Source organism: Melospiza melodia, chromosome 2 (genome assembly GCF_035770615.1).
Source record: "Melospiza melodia melodia isolate bMelMel2 chromosome 2, bMelMel2.pri, whole genome shotgun sequence".
In the NCBI taxonomy this organism is placed as follows: Eukaryota; Metazoa; Chordata; class Aves; order Passeriformes; family Passerellidae; genus Melospiza; species Melospiza melodia.
In genome coordinates, this window is record NC_086195.1 from 8,292,698 (window position 1) to 8,309,835 (window position 17,138).

General features: G+C 37.6%; 1 protein-coding gene across 3 annotated transcripts in view; it reads right to left on the reverse strand.

The window, feature by feature from the left end:
- USP9X (ubiquitin specific peptidase 9 X-linked) overlaps positions 1-17,138 on the reverse strand; it is a 96,498-nt gene that overhangs the window by 33,254 nt on the left and 46,106 nt on the right. For all 3 annotated transcript variants that reach the window (XM_063181881.1, XM_063181889.1, XM_063181874.1), the window contains exons 14-23: positions 14,960-15,093; positions 10,531-10,618; positions 8,625-8,967; positions 7,130-7,225; positions 5,326-5,537; positions 3,556-3,796; positions 3,198-3,347; positions 2,975-3,095; positions 2,387-2,517; positions 1,861-2,139 (exon numbers count right to left, since the gene is read on the reverse strand). In XM_063181881.1, coding sequence (XP_063037951.1) covers positions 1,861-2,139; positions 2,387-2,517; positions 2,975-3,095; positions 3,198-3,347; positions 3,556-3,796; positions 5,326-5,537; positions 7,130-7,225; positions 8,625-8,967; positions 10,531-10,618; positions 14,960-15,093 — 1,795 coding nt within the window. The remainder of the gene's footprint in view (positions 1-1,860; positions 2,140-2,386; positions 2,518-2,974; positions 3,096-3,197; positions 3,348-3,555; positions 3,797-5,325; positions 5,538-7,129; positions 7,226-8,624; positions 8,968-10,530; positions 10,619-14,959; positions 15,094-17,138) is intronic.

A 17,138-nucleotide genomic window follows, 5' to 3' on the forward strand; every position in this document is an offset into this window, starting at 1 on the left:
AAATAGTGAAAGTCAGCAACTGCAGACAAATGTTACTACCTCTTAAGAAGTCAGCCTAAGTCTGTTTCAAACAATCCTTCAAGACTCAAGTGATGCAATGTGTGTTCCAAACTGCCCTGTAAATAACTGTTGTAAGAAAACAGGGCAGTAAAATGTACTCATTTTAAATAGATGAAAGACAGGGTGGCAAACAGGGTGCATTAATATATTCCTATTATACTCTAACATGAGACATAAAAAGGGATCTTCACTTCTTTGTAATCATTAAGAGTTTTGATTTACTTGAAAAATAATTAATTACGTATCTTCTAACGGATGCAGCTAACCAGAACAGGTACTTATGTTTGAGATTTAAGGGGAATGTACTTCTCCAATTCAGAGATGGATCTCAGTATTTTGGAATTAAGTGCTCTGAAGTGGGGCTCTCTGTGTATTCTTGAAGACAGGTTATAAATAAATAAACTATTTAAGATGAAACTTCACAGATGGGGAATTCACATTTATCATGGAACATGCTGAGTTGGAAGGGCCCCACAAGGATCAAGTCCAACTCCTGGCCCTGCACAGAACCATCCCCAGAGTCACACCATGTGCCTGAGAGCATTGTCCAAACACTTCTGGAGCTCTGCCAGGCTGGTGCTGTGACCACTGCCCTGGGGAGTCTGTTCCAGGGCCCAGCCACCCTCTGGGGGAAGAACCTTTCCTAATATCCAACCTAAACCTCCCCTGACACAGCTTCAGGCCATTCCCCTGGGTCCTGTCACTGTCACCACAGAGATCAGTGCCTGCCCCTCCTGTTCCCCTCACAAGAAGCTGTGACTGCACTGAGGTCCCCCCTCAGTTTCCTCCAGGCTGAACAGAGCAAGTGCCCTCAGCACCTCATTACACAGCTTCCCCTCAAGGCCCTTCAGAGCATGCCTGTGGGCCCTCCTTGGAATGCTCTCCAAGAGTTTTGTATCTCATGGTGCCCAAAACTGCCCCCAGCACTCGAGGTGAGGCTGCTGCAGCCCAGAGCAGAGCAGGATAATCCCCTCTCTTGCCCAGCTGGTGATGCTGTGCCTGATGTCCCTCAGGACACAGATATCCCTCATGGCTGACAGGGCACTGCTGGCTCATATTGAACTGGCCATCAAGCAGGACACCCAGGTCCCTTTCTGTGTCACTGTTTTCCAGCATCTCATTCTCAGTGTGTCCATATATCCAGGGTTGCCCCACCCCAGGTGCAGAATCTGGCACCAGCCCTTGTTGAACTCTGTATGGTTGGTGATTGCCCACTCCTCTCATTTGCTGAGACCTCTGCAAGGCCTCCCTGCCCTCCAGGGCATCAACAGCTCCTCTCAGTTCTGTTTTATCTGCAAACTTGCTCAGCATCCCTTCCAGTCCTGCATCCAGGTCGTTTATGAAGATGTTGAAGAGCACAGGGCTGAGGATGGAGCCCTGCAGAGCCCCACCTGTGACAGGTCACCACTCTGTCACTATTCCCTACAGCCCTTTGTGCCCAACCTGTGAGCCAGCTGCTCACACACCACATGATGTGTTTATCCTGCTGTGTGCTGGACACTTTGTCCAGAAGGACGAATAGAGTTAAAAATGAGAAGTTACCTGTACTGACAATCATGCAAACCACTGAAAATCATACACAGAGCAAGTGCTAACTTTTTACAGTCACCAAGAAATAGGATTTGTTTAGTAAGTTGATCTCTTTTTTAGAATTGCAAAACATTATCTGAAAGTACCCTGAGTCCTTGATGTGCAATGCACTCAAAGAACAGAATGTCAGTGAGAAGTAAGGAGATGCAGCTGCACACATGATAAAACACAGAGCACACTGCTATTTGCAGCAAGGAAGATTTATATTACCGGTGAAATTGTACTCGTGCCTTCCACAACTGGCTGACAAGCTTCTGCCACAGCTCGAACATGGCCATATCCAATTGCTGTTAGCAATAATTTGGCTATTTTTAGAGCATTAAGGTAGGCACCCCTTCGAGTTTCCATATCTGCATTTGGCAGGAAGTTATTTCTGGTCAGCATGCTCAGCACAAGAGGCAAACCACCACTTTTCAGGAAGTTGTACTGGAAGTCACTGGCATCTTCTCCCAGAGGTGCACTGGCAGGCATTAACAAGGCATAAACTACCTGTAGAAGAAAATACAGAGTTAACTAATGGAAATGCACCAGCTTGGACACAGATGACTGACCATGAGAATTTGTAGCAATACTACACAAGCAATGCTTTGACAGCACTGGTCATACACGTTTATGTTCAGTATTTTCAATTGTTAATTTCAAACCAGAATTTGATCTTAGGCTTCCATAATGTTACAGACAGGACTGCCACAGAGAGAACTGACAATTTTTTAAGAACAGGCAAAGCATCACTAACCTCTGTTAGGTACAGCACTTGTGAGGCAGAAGGACCAAAGAACAGAGAATCAAGGGATGGACTAAGGCTGCTTTCCCCAAGCTTTGCATGATCTAAACAAATTGCTCTTAGTTTCTCGACCGTAGTGTTATCTGCAATAAAAACACAACTTATAAGCATTCTGCAGCAAAAGTACTCCACAACAGGCCAGTATTTATAATTATAAATCTGAAAAATTTTAAGTGTCTCAAAACTGTTGCAAAAACTTACAGACAAAATCAGACTACAGAGTGTTCCCCAATGATTATTACAGTCAAAAGTGCTCCTATTAAAGCAGTGCTACAAAAACACCTTAGAATACAATGCTCCCCATTTTCACTACACTGTGGCATTAACCCCAGTACCAACTGCAAACTATGCAGCTTCATATAGCAGATAATAACTACTTGGGAAATCTTTTACAGTCCTGAGGATAACAGTAATGAATTACAGTACCAATACATTACCAGAAAGTAGAAAATACTCTCCTATCTTCACTTTTATGTATCAGATGAGATATTATTTTACAGCATATTACAAGATGAAAAAAAGGATCAAGTTAAGTTTTACCTGGTGGCATGAGCTTCATAAGAACACGAGCTCCATCTCTAAGAGGTGGCATATTTAGACTACTGCCCAAGTCTGCAACTTGCCAAAGAAAAGAGATGTATCGAGGATGCAGTGACATGATCTTAAAATAAGCAAATTAAAAAAATATATAAATAAAAATTGTTAGCCAAGACAAAGTGTAAGAAAAACCATGTTTGAACTGGTAATTTCAGAACATGCTTACCACTCCAGGCAAACAGCTTTCAACTTCTGGATTTGGACCATCACTGTAGTGATTGCCATGATTGCCCGGAGAACCAGTTGAAGAGTCAGAAGAACTATCTGGACTTGAGGGCATATTAGAATTTATCTGTGTAAGCTTAGCTGTAATTAGCTGAAAAACACAATTACAGTTTTAATATCTCCAAAAATTAAGATTCTTTACCAAATAAGCATCTGATAAAATGTTAATGGCATAATATAAGAAGAAAGAATGGAATTATTTCACAAAAATAAATGACGCCATGCACGATATTTTTCAAGCATTTACAAAAGGGAAGGAACATCTGACTTGATGTAAATACCCAGCCTGCAACACTTACCGTTTTATCCTTGAGATTCAGCTGCCCAATTAACTTTCTGTCATCTGCAGGATCCACCAGCTCACCCCCAATGAACAGCTCTACTTTTGTGTGTGCGCTGTTGGCTTTAATGCGATTGAGGATGCAGCGCCGCACTTGGCCAATGGTGTCGTTCGTGTGAGACCAAATATCCAAATCTTCCACCTGCCGGCCTTGGTTTGGAAAACGAACCACAAGTGTGATATGTTTACCACGGAAAGCCCTGAAAATAAACAGAAAAGAAAAAGTTATTTTTGTCCTCATGAAATAAATTCTTTTCCTTCCTGCATTTTTGCAGCTGGCATTTCAACATCAAATCTTTATGTGGTGTTTTCCAGTGTAAGATTTAGTGAAAGCCCCAGCAACTATGGCAACAACATACACAGAATCTTTGAAGAAGCCACACTAGTACAATTGCATTAATCATGTGGTCAAATTTACAATCAGATTATGAACACTGATAGAAATTTTAGAAGTCTCTTATAAAGTTCTAGATCTCTTCTCTGTCTTGTAACTTCCTGATCATAAAGCACAAACAAAGCTTAATCAGACTGGCAATGATGTTTTGCTCTTTGCAGAGCAACTCAAGCTTTAAATACACCAAGATCAGAAAAATCCATCAGGTTGCCAATGCCTTAATGCCTTCTGTCAAAATCAGCCTTAATGCCTTCTGTCAAAAACTGTTATAAATTTTATGCTAGAACTCCAGTTTTTAAAATCACAACCTTTTCAAGAAAGTTTGAAGGGGTCAAAAAAGGAAGAAATGGTTTCACATTAGCAGTGATCACACTCCACAGAATGGCAGAGAGCTCATTAGGAAAGATGTGCCCAGATAAGCCCAAGAAACTAATCCCATGTAACAAAAGGCAAAAACTCCTCATAAAGCTCCTTGCTAACAAGGCCAATGAAAGATTAGTCTAATCAAATAAGCAGCCCATAAAAAAAAAAGATGTATCCACAATCAAAAATAAAATTTTGTTAGGACTCATCAACCAATCAATATATGCAGCAAAAAAGCTGCAGCAACACTGCAAATTACTGATACACCATGAAGAAACAGAAATTGCTTCAATTTTTTCGACAAAAAGGTCATTTAAAGTAAGTGGATGAAAAACCTCCACCATGTTTAAAAATACGTTAGCTGCATCATAAATCCACAGAGACACCAAGGATTTAAGCTAAGTTTTCACTCAAGGACAAGTATAAGAACAGTGAAGGTGTACAGAAAATAAATATACTTCAAAGTACTGGTTCTGTTCTTCCCCTCTTTGTGAGGAGCTTATAGAATATTTAACTTAAAAATAATTAAAAATTTAATCTTGCAAAGTAAGAAACAATTCTGGAAGGTGAATGTATACATTTACAACATGTTTTTGTATAATAAGACTATGAGAAACAAAAAGTTTTGCCAATGATAATGTAAAGAACAGTACTGCTTTTAAGTAATTATCTGAAATAAAGAATTGTATCCAAAACAACTGAGCCTCAAGGTACGTTGTGCTAGTTATACAAGAAACCACCAAGTTTATTTTTAGGCCTGCTGCCCCTTTCATATATACTTGTATTTGCCTGATCTTGCAAAAAAACTTAAATTAAATACAGTTTCATACATTAGCAAAGAAAAGGGAATCCTGAAACACTGTGAAACCATCTCCTGAAGAGAAACCCTTTAGAATGTAAAAATGCCAAGGATAATAGTACTGGTTTAGTTTAACAGAAATCAAAATCATGATATTGCTTTTTCACACATACCTTGACATAGGTAGAATAGTTCTTTCTTCGTGGTAATCACTGTCACACTCATTTATATACTCCCTTAAAACAGTCAGCACTCTCACCATCCTTATTGCTTCTTGTCTTGCACAGTTGATGCTGTCTTTGTCTCCATCCAACACACATAAAGTATCATAGGAGGCTTTTAGACGGTCGAAACAGGACTGAATGAAGTCTTCATGAATCACTACCTAATTACATTAAGAAATTGGTGTAATTACAAGACATATTAGAATCCATCTTTTCAGAAGAATGACAAAATGATAAAGGAAAAAAAAATCCCCAAAACCAAACCAGGTAAGTTATTCAAGAAACCTGTTTTATTCCAGCAACTCCCACCAATAGATAGCTCTAAATTAGTGTGCACTTCAATAATCTCACGTCATCAGCAGCTGTAACTGTACTGCATGTATATAGAAAAAGTGAAAATTTGGACCCAAAACACTGAATTGAACTTTCACTTTCTCCTTTTCTCAGACTATGTTAAAGAATTCTTGTGAGCATGTAAATCCAGCACTTCTAGAAGTGTCAGAGCTAAGCATGTGCAGATGGACAGATCAATGCACGCTTAGTAAGCCCAGACCTACAGCAAGAGAGAAGCCTTCAGCCATCTGCCACTGCAGGAAAATACAGCTTGAATGGCTGTGAATTCACCACCTAGAGCAGCTGTGCTGGACCTGGCAGACTGGCAGCTCTGAAGATTATGAAAGTGTTTTTGAAGACAAGTAGAATATCAGTTTTTAGAAATACACCTGGCAAGTTATCAACTGGAGATTGTCCAAAGGACAATGTTCCTCCACTAATTTTGTGCAGTCACATAATTACAGAATGGTTTGGGTTGGAAGGGGCCTTGACTATTTTTATGGCCTCTTCTGGACTCTCACCAGCAGCTCCACGTCCTTCCCATGTTAGGAATCCCAGAGCTGGATGCAGCACTGCAGGTGGGGTCTCACCAGAGCAGACAAGAAGGGCAGAACCCCCTGCCTGGAGCTGCTGCCCATGCTGCTGTTGATGGAGCACCGGTGGCTTTGTGGGCTGCCAGTGCATGTTGGGCTTCTTCTCAACCAACACTCCCAAGTCTTTCTCTGCAGGGCTGCTCTTGATCTGTTCATCTCCCAGCCTGTATTTGTGCCTGGGATTGCCCCAACCCAGCTGCAGAACCTTGCACTTGGCTTTGTTGAACTTCACAAGGTTCTCAAGGGTCCACTACCCAAGCCTGACAAGGACCCTGTGGATGAAATCCCTTTCCCTTACAGAAACCCAGCATCTCTTCTCTGTCCACTGAATCATCTCCTGGCAAATATTAATGCAGGGAGATAACATCTGATTTGCTAGACCTCAGCTTGACTACTACACAGAAATTCAGTGACCCTTTGTAAGGGGCATGCCAGAAAAAAAAGATTACATTAGCTTGTGACAACACCCCACAGACCCAGCCCCCGAACACACTCATATGAGTAAGTGCACAATTTGCAGTGCAACAAAAGACTTTCCTCTTATGACATTAACTGTTTTCTGAGTAATAAGAGCAAATACAGCAGATGAACTTAGTAGGAAAAATTAATGAGAGTTCAGTCTGTAAATATGAGAAAAAACTTTAGTTCTGCATCTGCCCATAATTTGATGGTTGGACTCACCCGACAAAACACAGAAACTATTTCCTGCTTTCAAATCTTTCAACTACAAAAATATCATCAAACTGATGTTGAAGACTATTATTTGAAAACTATTTTTAAAGACTATTTTTATTTTTATTCCATTCATTCTTCTTGTTTTTTCTTACCTGATTAACTTGTAACCTTGGGCCAAGATTAGTATAGATCTCTTTAAGAAGGTCTATTGCTCGGTTTGCAATGTCATCATTTCCCTGAATCACAACCTGGCACAATTGAAAAAAAAAGCATTTACATCTCTTTAAACTTGCTGGTGTAAAAATGCAAACCAAAACTGCTACATAAGAATCTCAACACAACAACATGTCTAATTATTTTATGAGGTGAAAGGGACTAAAACAGTTAGAAAACACAACCAATAAAACTTAGGCTCAAGATGATTATATGAGGAAAAATTAATAATTAATTAGCTTTGAAGTTCAGAGCTGGCAAAAAAGGCTGATGTTCTATAAACAGAGTAAAAGCAGTGTTTATATGTTCATGTTCACATAACATTCCAAATTTTCTCTTGTTTCAGAGAATAAGAAAACTTCTTCAGACACCTCAACAATCTGCATCACAAGACAGAATTTTAAAGTATTTAAATGGCTCTGAATGGGTGGAAAGGAGACAAGCAAATGAATTCTGCTTCTAACCTGATAATCTAAACTTTAATTACTAGTCACCAGGTCTGACAGCAGGTTTTATAGGCAACCCTCATGAGTTTTGCTGATCAGAGTAAGCTGATTCCCCAAACTAAAACATGCTAACATTCTGTGGGGACTCTGTTCACAAACATGATGTGAACCTACTTGTATAAAAATTGAGATCTACTTTGGTTTTAACTATTATCACCAGGATTAAAATACCCAACCCTTCAAAAAGCCACAACCAAAATTACTGAAGACTGCTGCTGTACACATTTTACAAACACAGCCATGATAATCATGTCACAGGGCACCATAGTGGGCTCTAATGCAGCTCTTGAGAACTAGAAATACTCTGAAAAAATTAGGTTACAGTTTAAATACTGATGGTTTTCACCAACAGATTTGGCAAGCTTCAGGAAGCTTCAACCTTCCTATTGAAAAGGAAGGTTCTATACATAGAGAATAGATGGTTATATGGAATCTATAGATCCTAGAAAACCTCCATACTTAGCCAAAAGGTTGTGGTTATAGGAGGAAGAATCAAATCAGCAATCACTTGGTCTGATCTAGAATCACTCCAGTTTACCACGCTAGAAGGAATACCATGGAATAGCTTAATGAAGTGCAGGAAACAAAGCTTCATTATAAAGTGCATGTGAAAAAAAAAAGAACTCTACAGATAATTCACCTGGAAGGATCTTCTCTTCTTCAACAGTACTGACAATTTTTTAATTTCATGTGCATACATAAATGTACTTATGTTTCAAATAACTTTCCATTTAACATCAGTCTGCAAAGTTACCAACTTGCATACTTGCTGGGAAGGCAGTGGAGTCAAAAGCCATGAATTTAGTTGGAAAAAGCAGATTTTTGTAATTTCAGTCCATTACTAATAAATGGCACATTACTAAAAGCATAAAGAGACTGAGAAAGTCTTAGCAGTTAACCTTTCAGATGCTTCCTTCAATTAACTCACCCTCCAAAGGTAGTCTAATCCTATTAATTCCAGGTCATCCATCATATAGGCTCGTCTTTTTGCTACAAGCTTTCCTTCTCGACAGTTCACAGCTTTGAAGAAACGTTCAAAACATTTCATTCCATTTTCTGTTAATAGGGAAGGATCCAGCTGAAGCACATTATTTTCAAAGAAGTCCTTATTAATGTCAGGGTCTAAGTCTGGTTCATCCCCCATTAGTTTGGAATACCATTTAAAACAGGCTTCGCGATCACAAAGATAAACCGCATTTTCTGCTAAACACTTCCATATCTGCTTCGCCTGAGGGGCACAGAGCCACAGCTGACCATCCTTCAATAAAAATCTTGAGCAAAACAAAGAGACAATTAACAGCACTGTCTAATACACAGCCAGAGTTACAATTCAGTAAAAAGTACAACGTTGGATATGCACATTATACATGTATATATCACAAGTATGAGAACTTCATTTACATCATCAGTCCACTCATAATCAGCTCCATGATATCTTAGTGAGTTTGAATGAATCAAGACCAATCAAATCCAAATACACAAAAAAACCAAGCATTGTTTCAATTTTATATACAAAGAAATGCACACTTCCTAATGCACACTATTTAGTTTAAAAATCAGGTAACAACATATGAGAAAAAATTAATTCTGCAATGATTCACTATGTTTTAAGACTTGATTTAGTAAAATTGCTAAAAAGGTATCAATAGCATGGAGCAGAGCCAGAAGCAGAAATCAATGAACTGGAAATTTTCCCTTTTAGTTAAGCAAGTTTTTAATTTGTGTTCAGTTATTATGAAACAATTATTAAGAACTTAAAATCTGAGAGCTAACACTAAGGAGGCTTCAGGAGGAACAAATGATAATCAAAGTTCTTTAGATTAATTTTTATTTTTTTTTTTAATGTATAAGAAATCAGGGACTGAGTTATGGCACTGCTTTTCAGAAATTGCTAAATATATATTCTACATTTGACAGCCATGGAATTTCATAAATTTCTCTACATTAAGAAACAGTGAACTTAAATCTAAGGAAGTTACAGTTTGGAACATGCAGGAGTGATACATTAAGTGTGCTATCCATGTGCTATTGTATAATTTCATTAAAGAGTTAACACTTCAGTTTAGTTAATGAAAATTCTCAGTAAAATTTTAAAAAGTAAAAGAAAATCTCCTTTACAAAATAAGGAAGAAATAATTCAAACATAACAATTCAAGTATTTTTACTCATTTAATACAAGGTTAAAACCAAGTAGGAAAAAGTTGAGAGAGACTCAGCCTAAAAAGTATCAGCATTCTGCAGCTCTATGATGAGCACAGATTTCCTGATGCTTTTTAGGCTTTGTCATTTTACTCCAACAGGAGCTGGCCAAAATCATCCAAATAATTTTTTTATTGTGCTTTCTTTCTGGGGCTCAGTTGCTGCCAACACATCATCACTGACTGAGGAAAGTATGTGTCAGTTTATGATCATGGAGTTAATTCTGGTGTGATACAAGTAAGGACACAGGGCCACATCCCTACTTGGAATACTTTAAATTTTAAACTAAGTTACCCCAATAGGAATGTAACTGTATCCATCAGACACTGTATTTCAGTCAGTAAGGTTCTGCACACAGACAGGGAAAAACACAAATCTTAGTGCAGAATAAGAGCCTTGGATTCCAAATAGTCTAATAAACTTTATTTCATATATCCAACAGCAGCATAAAAGCCCTCCAGGAAAAGAAACAAACCAAACCAAAAACATTCTATGTATTTTTGCATCTGAGTTTTGAAAGAAGTTAACAAAACAAATTAAAGCTATAGAAGAGAGAGAAATGCAAAGTGTATTTCTTCAAAAAGCATTCAAAATATTCCTAAAGAAGTTAAAGCAACATTCAAGGTAAAGCTCACCGTAAGAAGTTCAGCCGCTCCTGCACCTCCTGCACGTGGCTGTAGCGGCTTCCTGGTCTCACAGTCTGAGGATCATACTCACCATGCTCTGCAAATAAAACACTTCATTAGGCAACACACCCAGAAAAGTGATGCTGGCTCCAGAAGACAGGGGGTGTTTGAAGACTTGGTACTCTGAATATAATCCAAGCCCAGAACATTTTCAGTGAGGTGTGTGAAAAGAGTTTTCAGCAGTCAGCCCCCCCCAGTTAATGCTTCTCCTATGCTAAACACAGGGAAAGACTCCTGAGGTCTATAATCAAATCAACAATTATGTGCTCATTGTTCAGAAGAGTGAAAGTGCTACAGAACAATTATGACCTTGCACTCTACTTATTCATATAATTTTTTCCTATTTTCAAGTAGTCAGTTTGAAGTCAGAAGTCAGTTGAAAATAGAAATATACCAAGCATATAACTCAATTATCCAGTGCTTTTTTCCTGAGGATGCTTTAGTTTTGTTAAACAGCACCTTGTCCAAAATTTCATTTCTCTGTTTTCAGGCTTTTTCCACTCTAGAGGAAATCATTACTCCATTTCTTTACCACCTTTATACACAGCTATGCACACAACATCACTCAGAGGAATAAAGTATAAGACAACTTTATTTACTGCAAGTTTCCAAACATAAACCCCAAATGCTTGTAATACTGACAAGCCTGAAACAGAAGTCATATTTTGAAAGTAAGGCATGAAGTCAAATTTTTACCTGCATTTTGTCAAAGTTCATAATAGTATTTTCTTAACAAACAGCAATTTTGTTCACAAGAACAAAATTTTGGTGTGGTTTTGTTTGGTGGTTGGCTGTTGTTTAGATTTTTTTATTTAAAGAGATACAATCTAGATCTGCACTTGCATTACCTTCATCTGTATCAGCAGTATTTCATCATGACACATTCATTATGACAGCTCCATTATAAACAAATTAATGCTTTATTTTTATTTGCAAAGATGTACAGATTGCCTTTAACTCAGGTGACCCAGCCATGGCAGACACCATCTCATGACAACATCAAGACTAACACTAAAATTTATCTTCAGAGCTGAAAATTAGTATCTCTTATTACATCAGGCAGGGGCAAAAATAAATACATCAGTGCTTCAAAATAAAGAGAAAAATAATTGTGATAAATACTCCTCTCTATATCCAAGTGTGAAAGCTACACTACCTTAAATATTGAGTGGCAGGGGAAACAGAAGACCAGTAGTTAATTAATGTCCGCAAAACTGAAGATATTATGTTCATCAGAAATCCTTAAAAATTAAATCATAATTCCCATGAAATGATCTTAAATGAGCAATTAGCAAAAGGAGAAATGTGGAAAAGAATCTGAAGAAATAATATAAGAGTATGTAAACAAAAATTATTTAAGAATTAGAATATGCTGCGCCTCCACCAGAAAAATTATGCTGTGTCTCCAGCATAAAAAAAATCAGAGTAAATAAGCATATTGCAGAGAAATTAAAATAGACTACTTGAAGTGTTGGGTGCTGAGGGTGGGTTTTTTGTTTGATTTTCATTTGTTGAGGGGGAGGTGCTGGTGTTGGTTTATTTTCACAGTGGGAACTACCTGGGCTTTTTCTTCCTGACTAAAGTTTAATTCACAGACACAACATCAATAGTGGCAATGACAAGAGAACTCAAATCCAGCCAGCTGCAGACAGGGAGTGCAGATGTACTTCAGAATGCTGAAAAACTCTGAACTATAAAAAAATTCTACTTCCCTAAATATTTTCTCTATCACATTCTTTCTACATCTCCCAGATTTATTTTCCACTCTGTACATCCCACAGCAAGTCAAAGTGTAATCTCCTTAAAAATTGCTCTTATACACTGGAGCAGAAAACAGCTGGTTGAAAATTTAAGTATAATTAGTGATAAACACACACAGAAGATCATATGGTACAGTTTCTACAAAACCATTTCATTAACACTTTGGACTTTTTATTACTGCAGAAAAAGAGAGATAAAGGAGAACTAAAATTTTCAAAAGATCTTTGATACATCTTTGAAAAGATGAAACTGTGACCTCCTTCAGGACTACAAAATCCACGAGCAGTTCTCTCATCTCATGGAGGACTTTGCAGAGCTGAAGGAAAGGATGAGTTCAAGAGAAGGGAAAACCACAGAGCATGTAAAAAATTCAGAAATATAGAATAGGCTTCCCTTTAACCCTAAAAGGGCAAACATATTAAAGGGGAGTATCCCAGAAAACACTATGCATTAGTAAATAACAGACTAGAAACACTGCTTTCCATCACCAAACACAACTAGGGAAGACTTCAAGGAAAACAAACATATGGCAAATTCAAAATGAATTTTAAAATATCCAAATTACATAGTAATTGCAGTGTTAAGTGCCAAGAATATCTGTCAACAACTGGATTTTTTATTTCTATGGCATTTGTTTGACCTGTGCTGTTTGTATCTTTGCCTTGAATTTTCCCCCTCTGTCTCATTCACCTTCTCCAGCCAAGCTTAATTCTACAGCTTCCAGTTCCTTCTGATTTCACATGCATAATCTTCTTTCTTCCCCTTTCATTTATTCCCTTTCATTTATGTAGCCCCCTGGCATATTTTCTCCCCTTCCATGAAGGCATGGAAGACAAACATCACAGTATTCTATGTTCTGCTCTATTTAGTATATAAAACTGAAAATTAAAGAGTTTTTGCACAGGAGCTGTGGATTACAGTCTGAGCACAGTTATCTGGAACATGAGGAAGATCTCCTGGTTGCCCTTAATAACGTAATAAAGTGCCTAATAAAAAAACCCACACTATTATTCTTCTGCTTCTGTACTCTGATACAAATGAGAAGTTCTGCAGCAGCTTCATCTCAAGAAAGAGCATTTTAATTGCTTTGTAATTAGATTAAATTTAAACCCTTTACACACTTGTAATTCCTATTGCATTGAAGATGTTTGTATCACTGCTTAACTGAGTCACTACAGCTGGGGAGGGGCAGGGCAATGTGGGTTTTTGGGAAAGGAAAAGAATCATGCAAGTCATCAGCCTAATTCTTCTGCCCTCAACAATTTGATATGTAAACAGTATTTTCAACAACCTTTTGGCTTGAAAATTAAAAAATAAGATAAATTAAAAATAGTTCCTACACTAATACTGAAAACAGACCAAATAATTTAGTATTATTTTAACATTATTAGTGCAATGTTATAATTAGTTAAGGTACTTAAATTAGGGTAAACCACTCCATGTATTCCTGAATGGAGAAATATAGTAGTATGTAGATTTAACTGAATGTTATTCTCACTGGCCTACACCTTGCTGAAGTGACCATCTTCACAGAGCACCATTATTTACACAAGTCCATGTATGCATGTATTTTGGATAACTCTTATAGAAAATACATTATTTATATATATATATATATATATATATATATATATATATATATATATATATATATATATATATATATTATATATATATATATATATATATATATATATATATATTTATAAAAATTACTCCAAAACACGTGAATTCCAGAAAGGCCACTTTCCTGTGCACTGGTAACTACAAGCTCTCCCATGTGCAAATATCCTGTCCTCCCTGAATGACCTACATTGAATCCCTGCAGAACATCCTGTGTTATTTCTGAGATGCAACAGAAAGGCTGCCAGGCTGATATGAGGCCAGGGTAGAACAGTCCTTGGTTCCAGTCAGTAAAGTCAGTGTAAATCTCCTCCTTTCACTTCTGTTGGTGTAATTTTATATTTCAAGAACTGTGGTCCAGTGTACCAAGTTTCCTGGCCCACTATTCTCCTTAATTTCCATGCTTCTACCTCAGCAGCTAAAAGTTAATCCAGAGTAAGAGGGTAAATTCACCAGCAAAGAGCTGGATGTAGCCTAAAATACAAAAATACTGACACAATGTGCTGCCCAAGTGGTGCTAATAACAAACACAGTGAGAGAGCCTGAACAGACGTGGGAGTTACACAGGAAAATGAAATGGTATCCCTGTGGTTTGAAGTCCTTCTCCCTGCCAAATTCCAAATATTGGCTGCAAAATGAGGTGATAAAAAACTTGCCAAAGGAGCCTTCAAAATTCAAAACTACAAGTTTACTACTAGAACCTTCCACAAAAAAAACTAAGTAGGGCAAGATGATTTTTATCAATCCACACACAAACAATGGCTGCCATGTTCTCATATTCTGCTGTAAAACACACATTTTCAATTATAAAAAAGAAAAAAATTAGTATTTAAGCTTTTCTTACCCAGTCAACACAAAGGCTATTAACCCTACAGAAGCTTGAAAATTAAACAAATAAACGTAATAGTTATTTTATTATGGGAATTTACTTTTAACTCCATTTTCAACTGGAGTTCTCCTATACTCTACAAAGCAATTAGATGTTCAAACTCACCTTTAGCATACTGCCTCATGCTTTCCATATAGGCAGAGAGGTTTTCTGCAACCAGTGTGACGAGGGCGTGATTGTGCTGAAGTTGATTGATTAAGTCATGTCGGTAAAACACGTGGGGACTTCTCTGAGTTTGACTGGAATTAAAATACAAGTGTTAGAGGAAGAGAAAGCTTTGCATCAAATAGCTCAGAAATCAATTTAAGAGACAAATCTTTGATGCAAGATCCAAATTTTCCTACAATATCTCAAACAGAACACAGATTAAGTTTCTGACAATATTTTTGTATCTTCTGATGTATCACCAGTTCTTAGGAGTTACTAAAGCAGGTCATTTATGAGGATTTTATGGCTACAAAATGTATGGAAAGCATCAGAGCAATGGGAGCAGCTCAGTGTGCTGGAAGGAGAATATCTGCAGCAAGACAGAAGATAAATAAACACCTGCCCAAAATGCACAGTAGACCTTCAACTACAGTATAACTACAATATGCATAACCCTGGTTTCTCCCACAGCCATCTGATATTATTTTCTACATTTAACATTAAAACACCAAGCAAAACTCATTACCATAGTTAAAGTACACTAGCCAATAACCCAACAAATTATTTCAATACTTTAAAAACTCCTAAAAATAGTATTGATTTTTTCCTAACAATAACTATGTGGGAAAATGTTGGTAAAAACCCCTAAAAATAGTATTGATTTTTTCCTAACAATAACTATGTGGGAAAATGTTGATACAAGCAAAAACACCTGTTACACAGAGCATATAACCTAAAAGCCCCTAGAAAAATTCAAGAAAGGAAATATCCCAAATAAATAATTAGATTGATATTTAAGTGTATTATAAAGACCTGACCAAAAATGCTTCTCTTAAACAACACTAGAAATATTCAGATGACAGAAGCAAAGTACAGAGCTTGTGTCCAAGACCCACATGCCATGAACACTATCAGATTCTAGAGCCTGAGGACTCATCACCTCTGCAGAACACTCTCCAATTTCTCAACTGCTGCATCTGTAGATAAGAGCACTGATCTTGGCTGCATAAACCAGAAGTGCTCTTCCACAGCAAAGAGAGAAAAAAAGAAAACAAGTGGGTGTCAGGGGGAAGAGCAGCATTTCTCATTCCCATTCAGCTGATCCCACAGCCTGCCCTAAACAAACAAAGATCTGATTTCCAACCTGTTCTCCTTTCTTTCAACACTTAAACAAGCAGACCTCAGAATGAGCAGAGTGGATTACAGGTAGGAATTCCCACCCTTCCTGGGAAAGAGGGTGTCCATACCACATGGCCTACAGCACCCCACAGCACTTCCACACCTTCAGAGAACAGTGGGGAAGGCAAGAAATGCCAGCTCCAGCATCAGCTGACAGTGATCTCTGCAGCTGATAACCACATTTCATTGTAGATGTAACAGCACAGATAAACTGATTCACTGGCCAAAGATCAATGTCCATCTGGGTTTAAAAGACAGAAGCCAGCAACACCCTGCCAGTAATTTTGTTATCTGCAACCAACAGACTTTGGGCTGCTAAGCACTGTGGTTTTCAGAAGATTAAATTTCATAACATGCAAAATTTTCTAAAATAGTTTGAAAAACACTCAAATACCCAGACATTTCTCAGACAGAAAACAAAATGGATGGAAGCATGAAAAAAGAAAACATAGAGGACTTCATAGATTCAAAACATTCTCTGTTTTCACTTTAAGAAACTTTCTAATTGTGTTTCATTCCATCTCCACCAACCTCCTTATGAGAATAAAGCAGCAGCAAATCCAGCAAAAGGCTGGAAGTTTATTTTAGTGGTTACCCAAGATGTTACCTCTAGACAGGGAACTGTATTCACAAAGGGTAACAGAAAGGAGAAACACTGATTATTTGGGAAATACATATGATCAAACAACTAAAGGAACAAACAGAACCAAGATTGGGGTGTTTTGTGGAATCAAAGATATTAGAGTGTGTATTTATATTCATAATATTATGCATTTGTATCAGTCTCACACAGCACAGCAAAACCAAATCTTTATCAGCACAAGACTACAATGTTCTGTGTTAGGTATTTTTTATTTCTCTCCTTTCTCAGCCACATGCACAAAGAGTACATGCACACGGATCCATCTTGGTTAGCAATGACTTTGAAAAGCTGAATGATTGAAATAACTAGAATTAT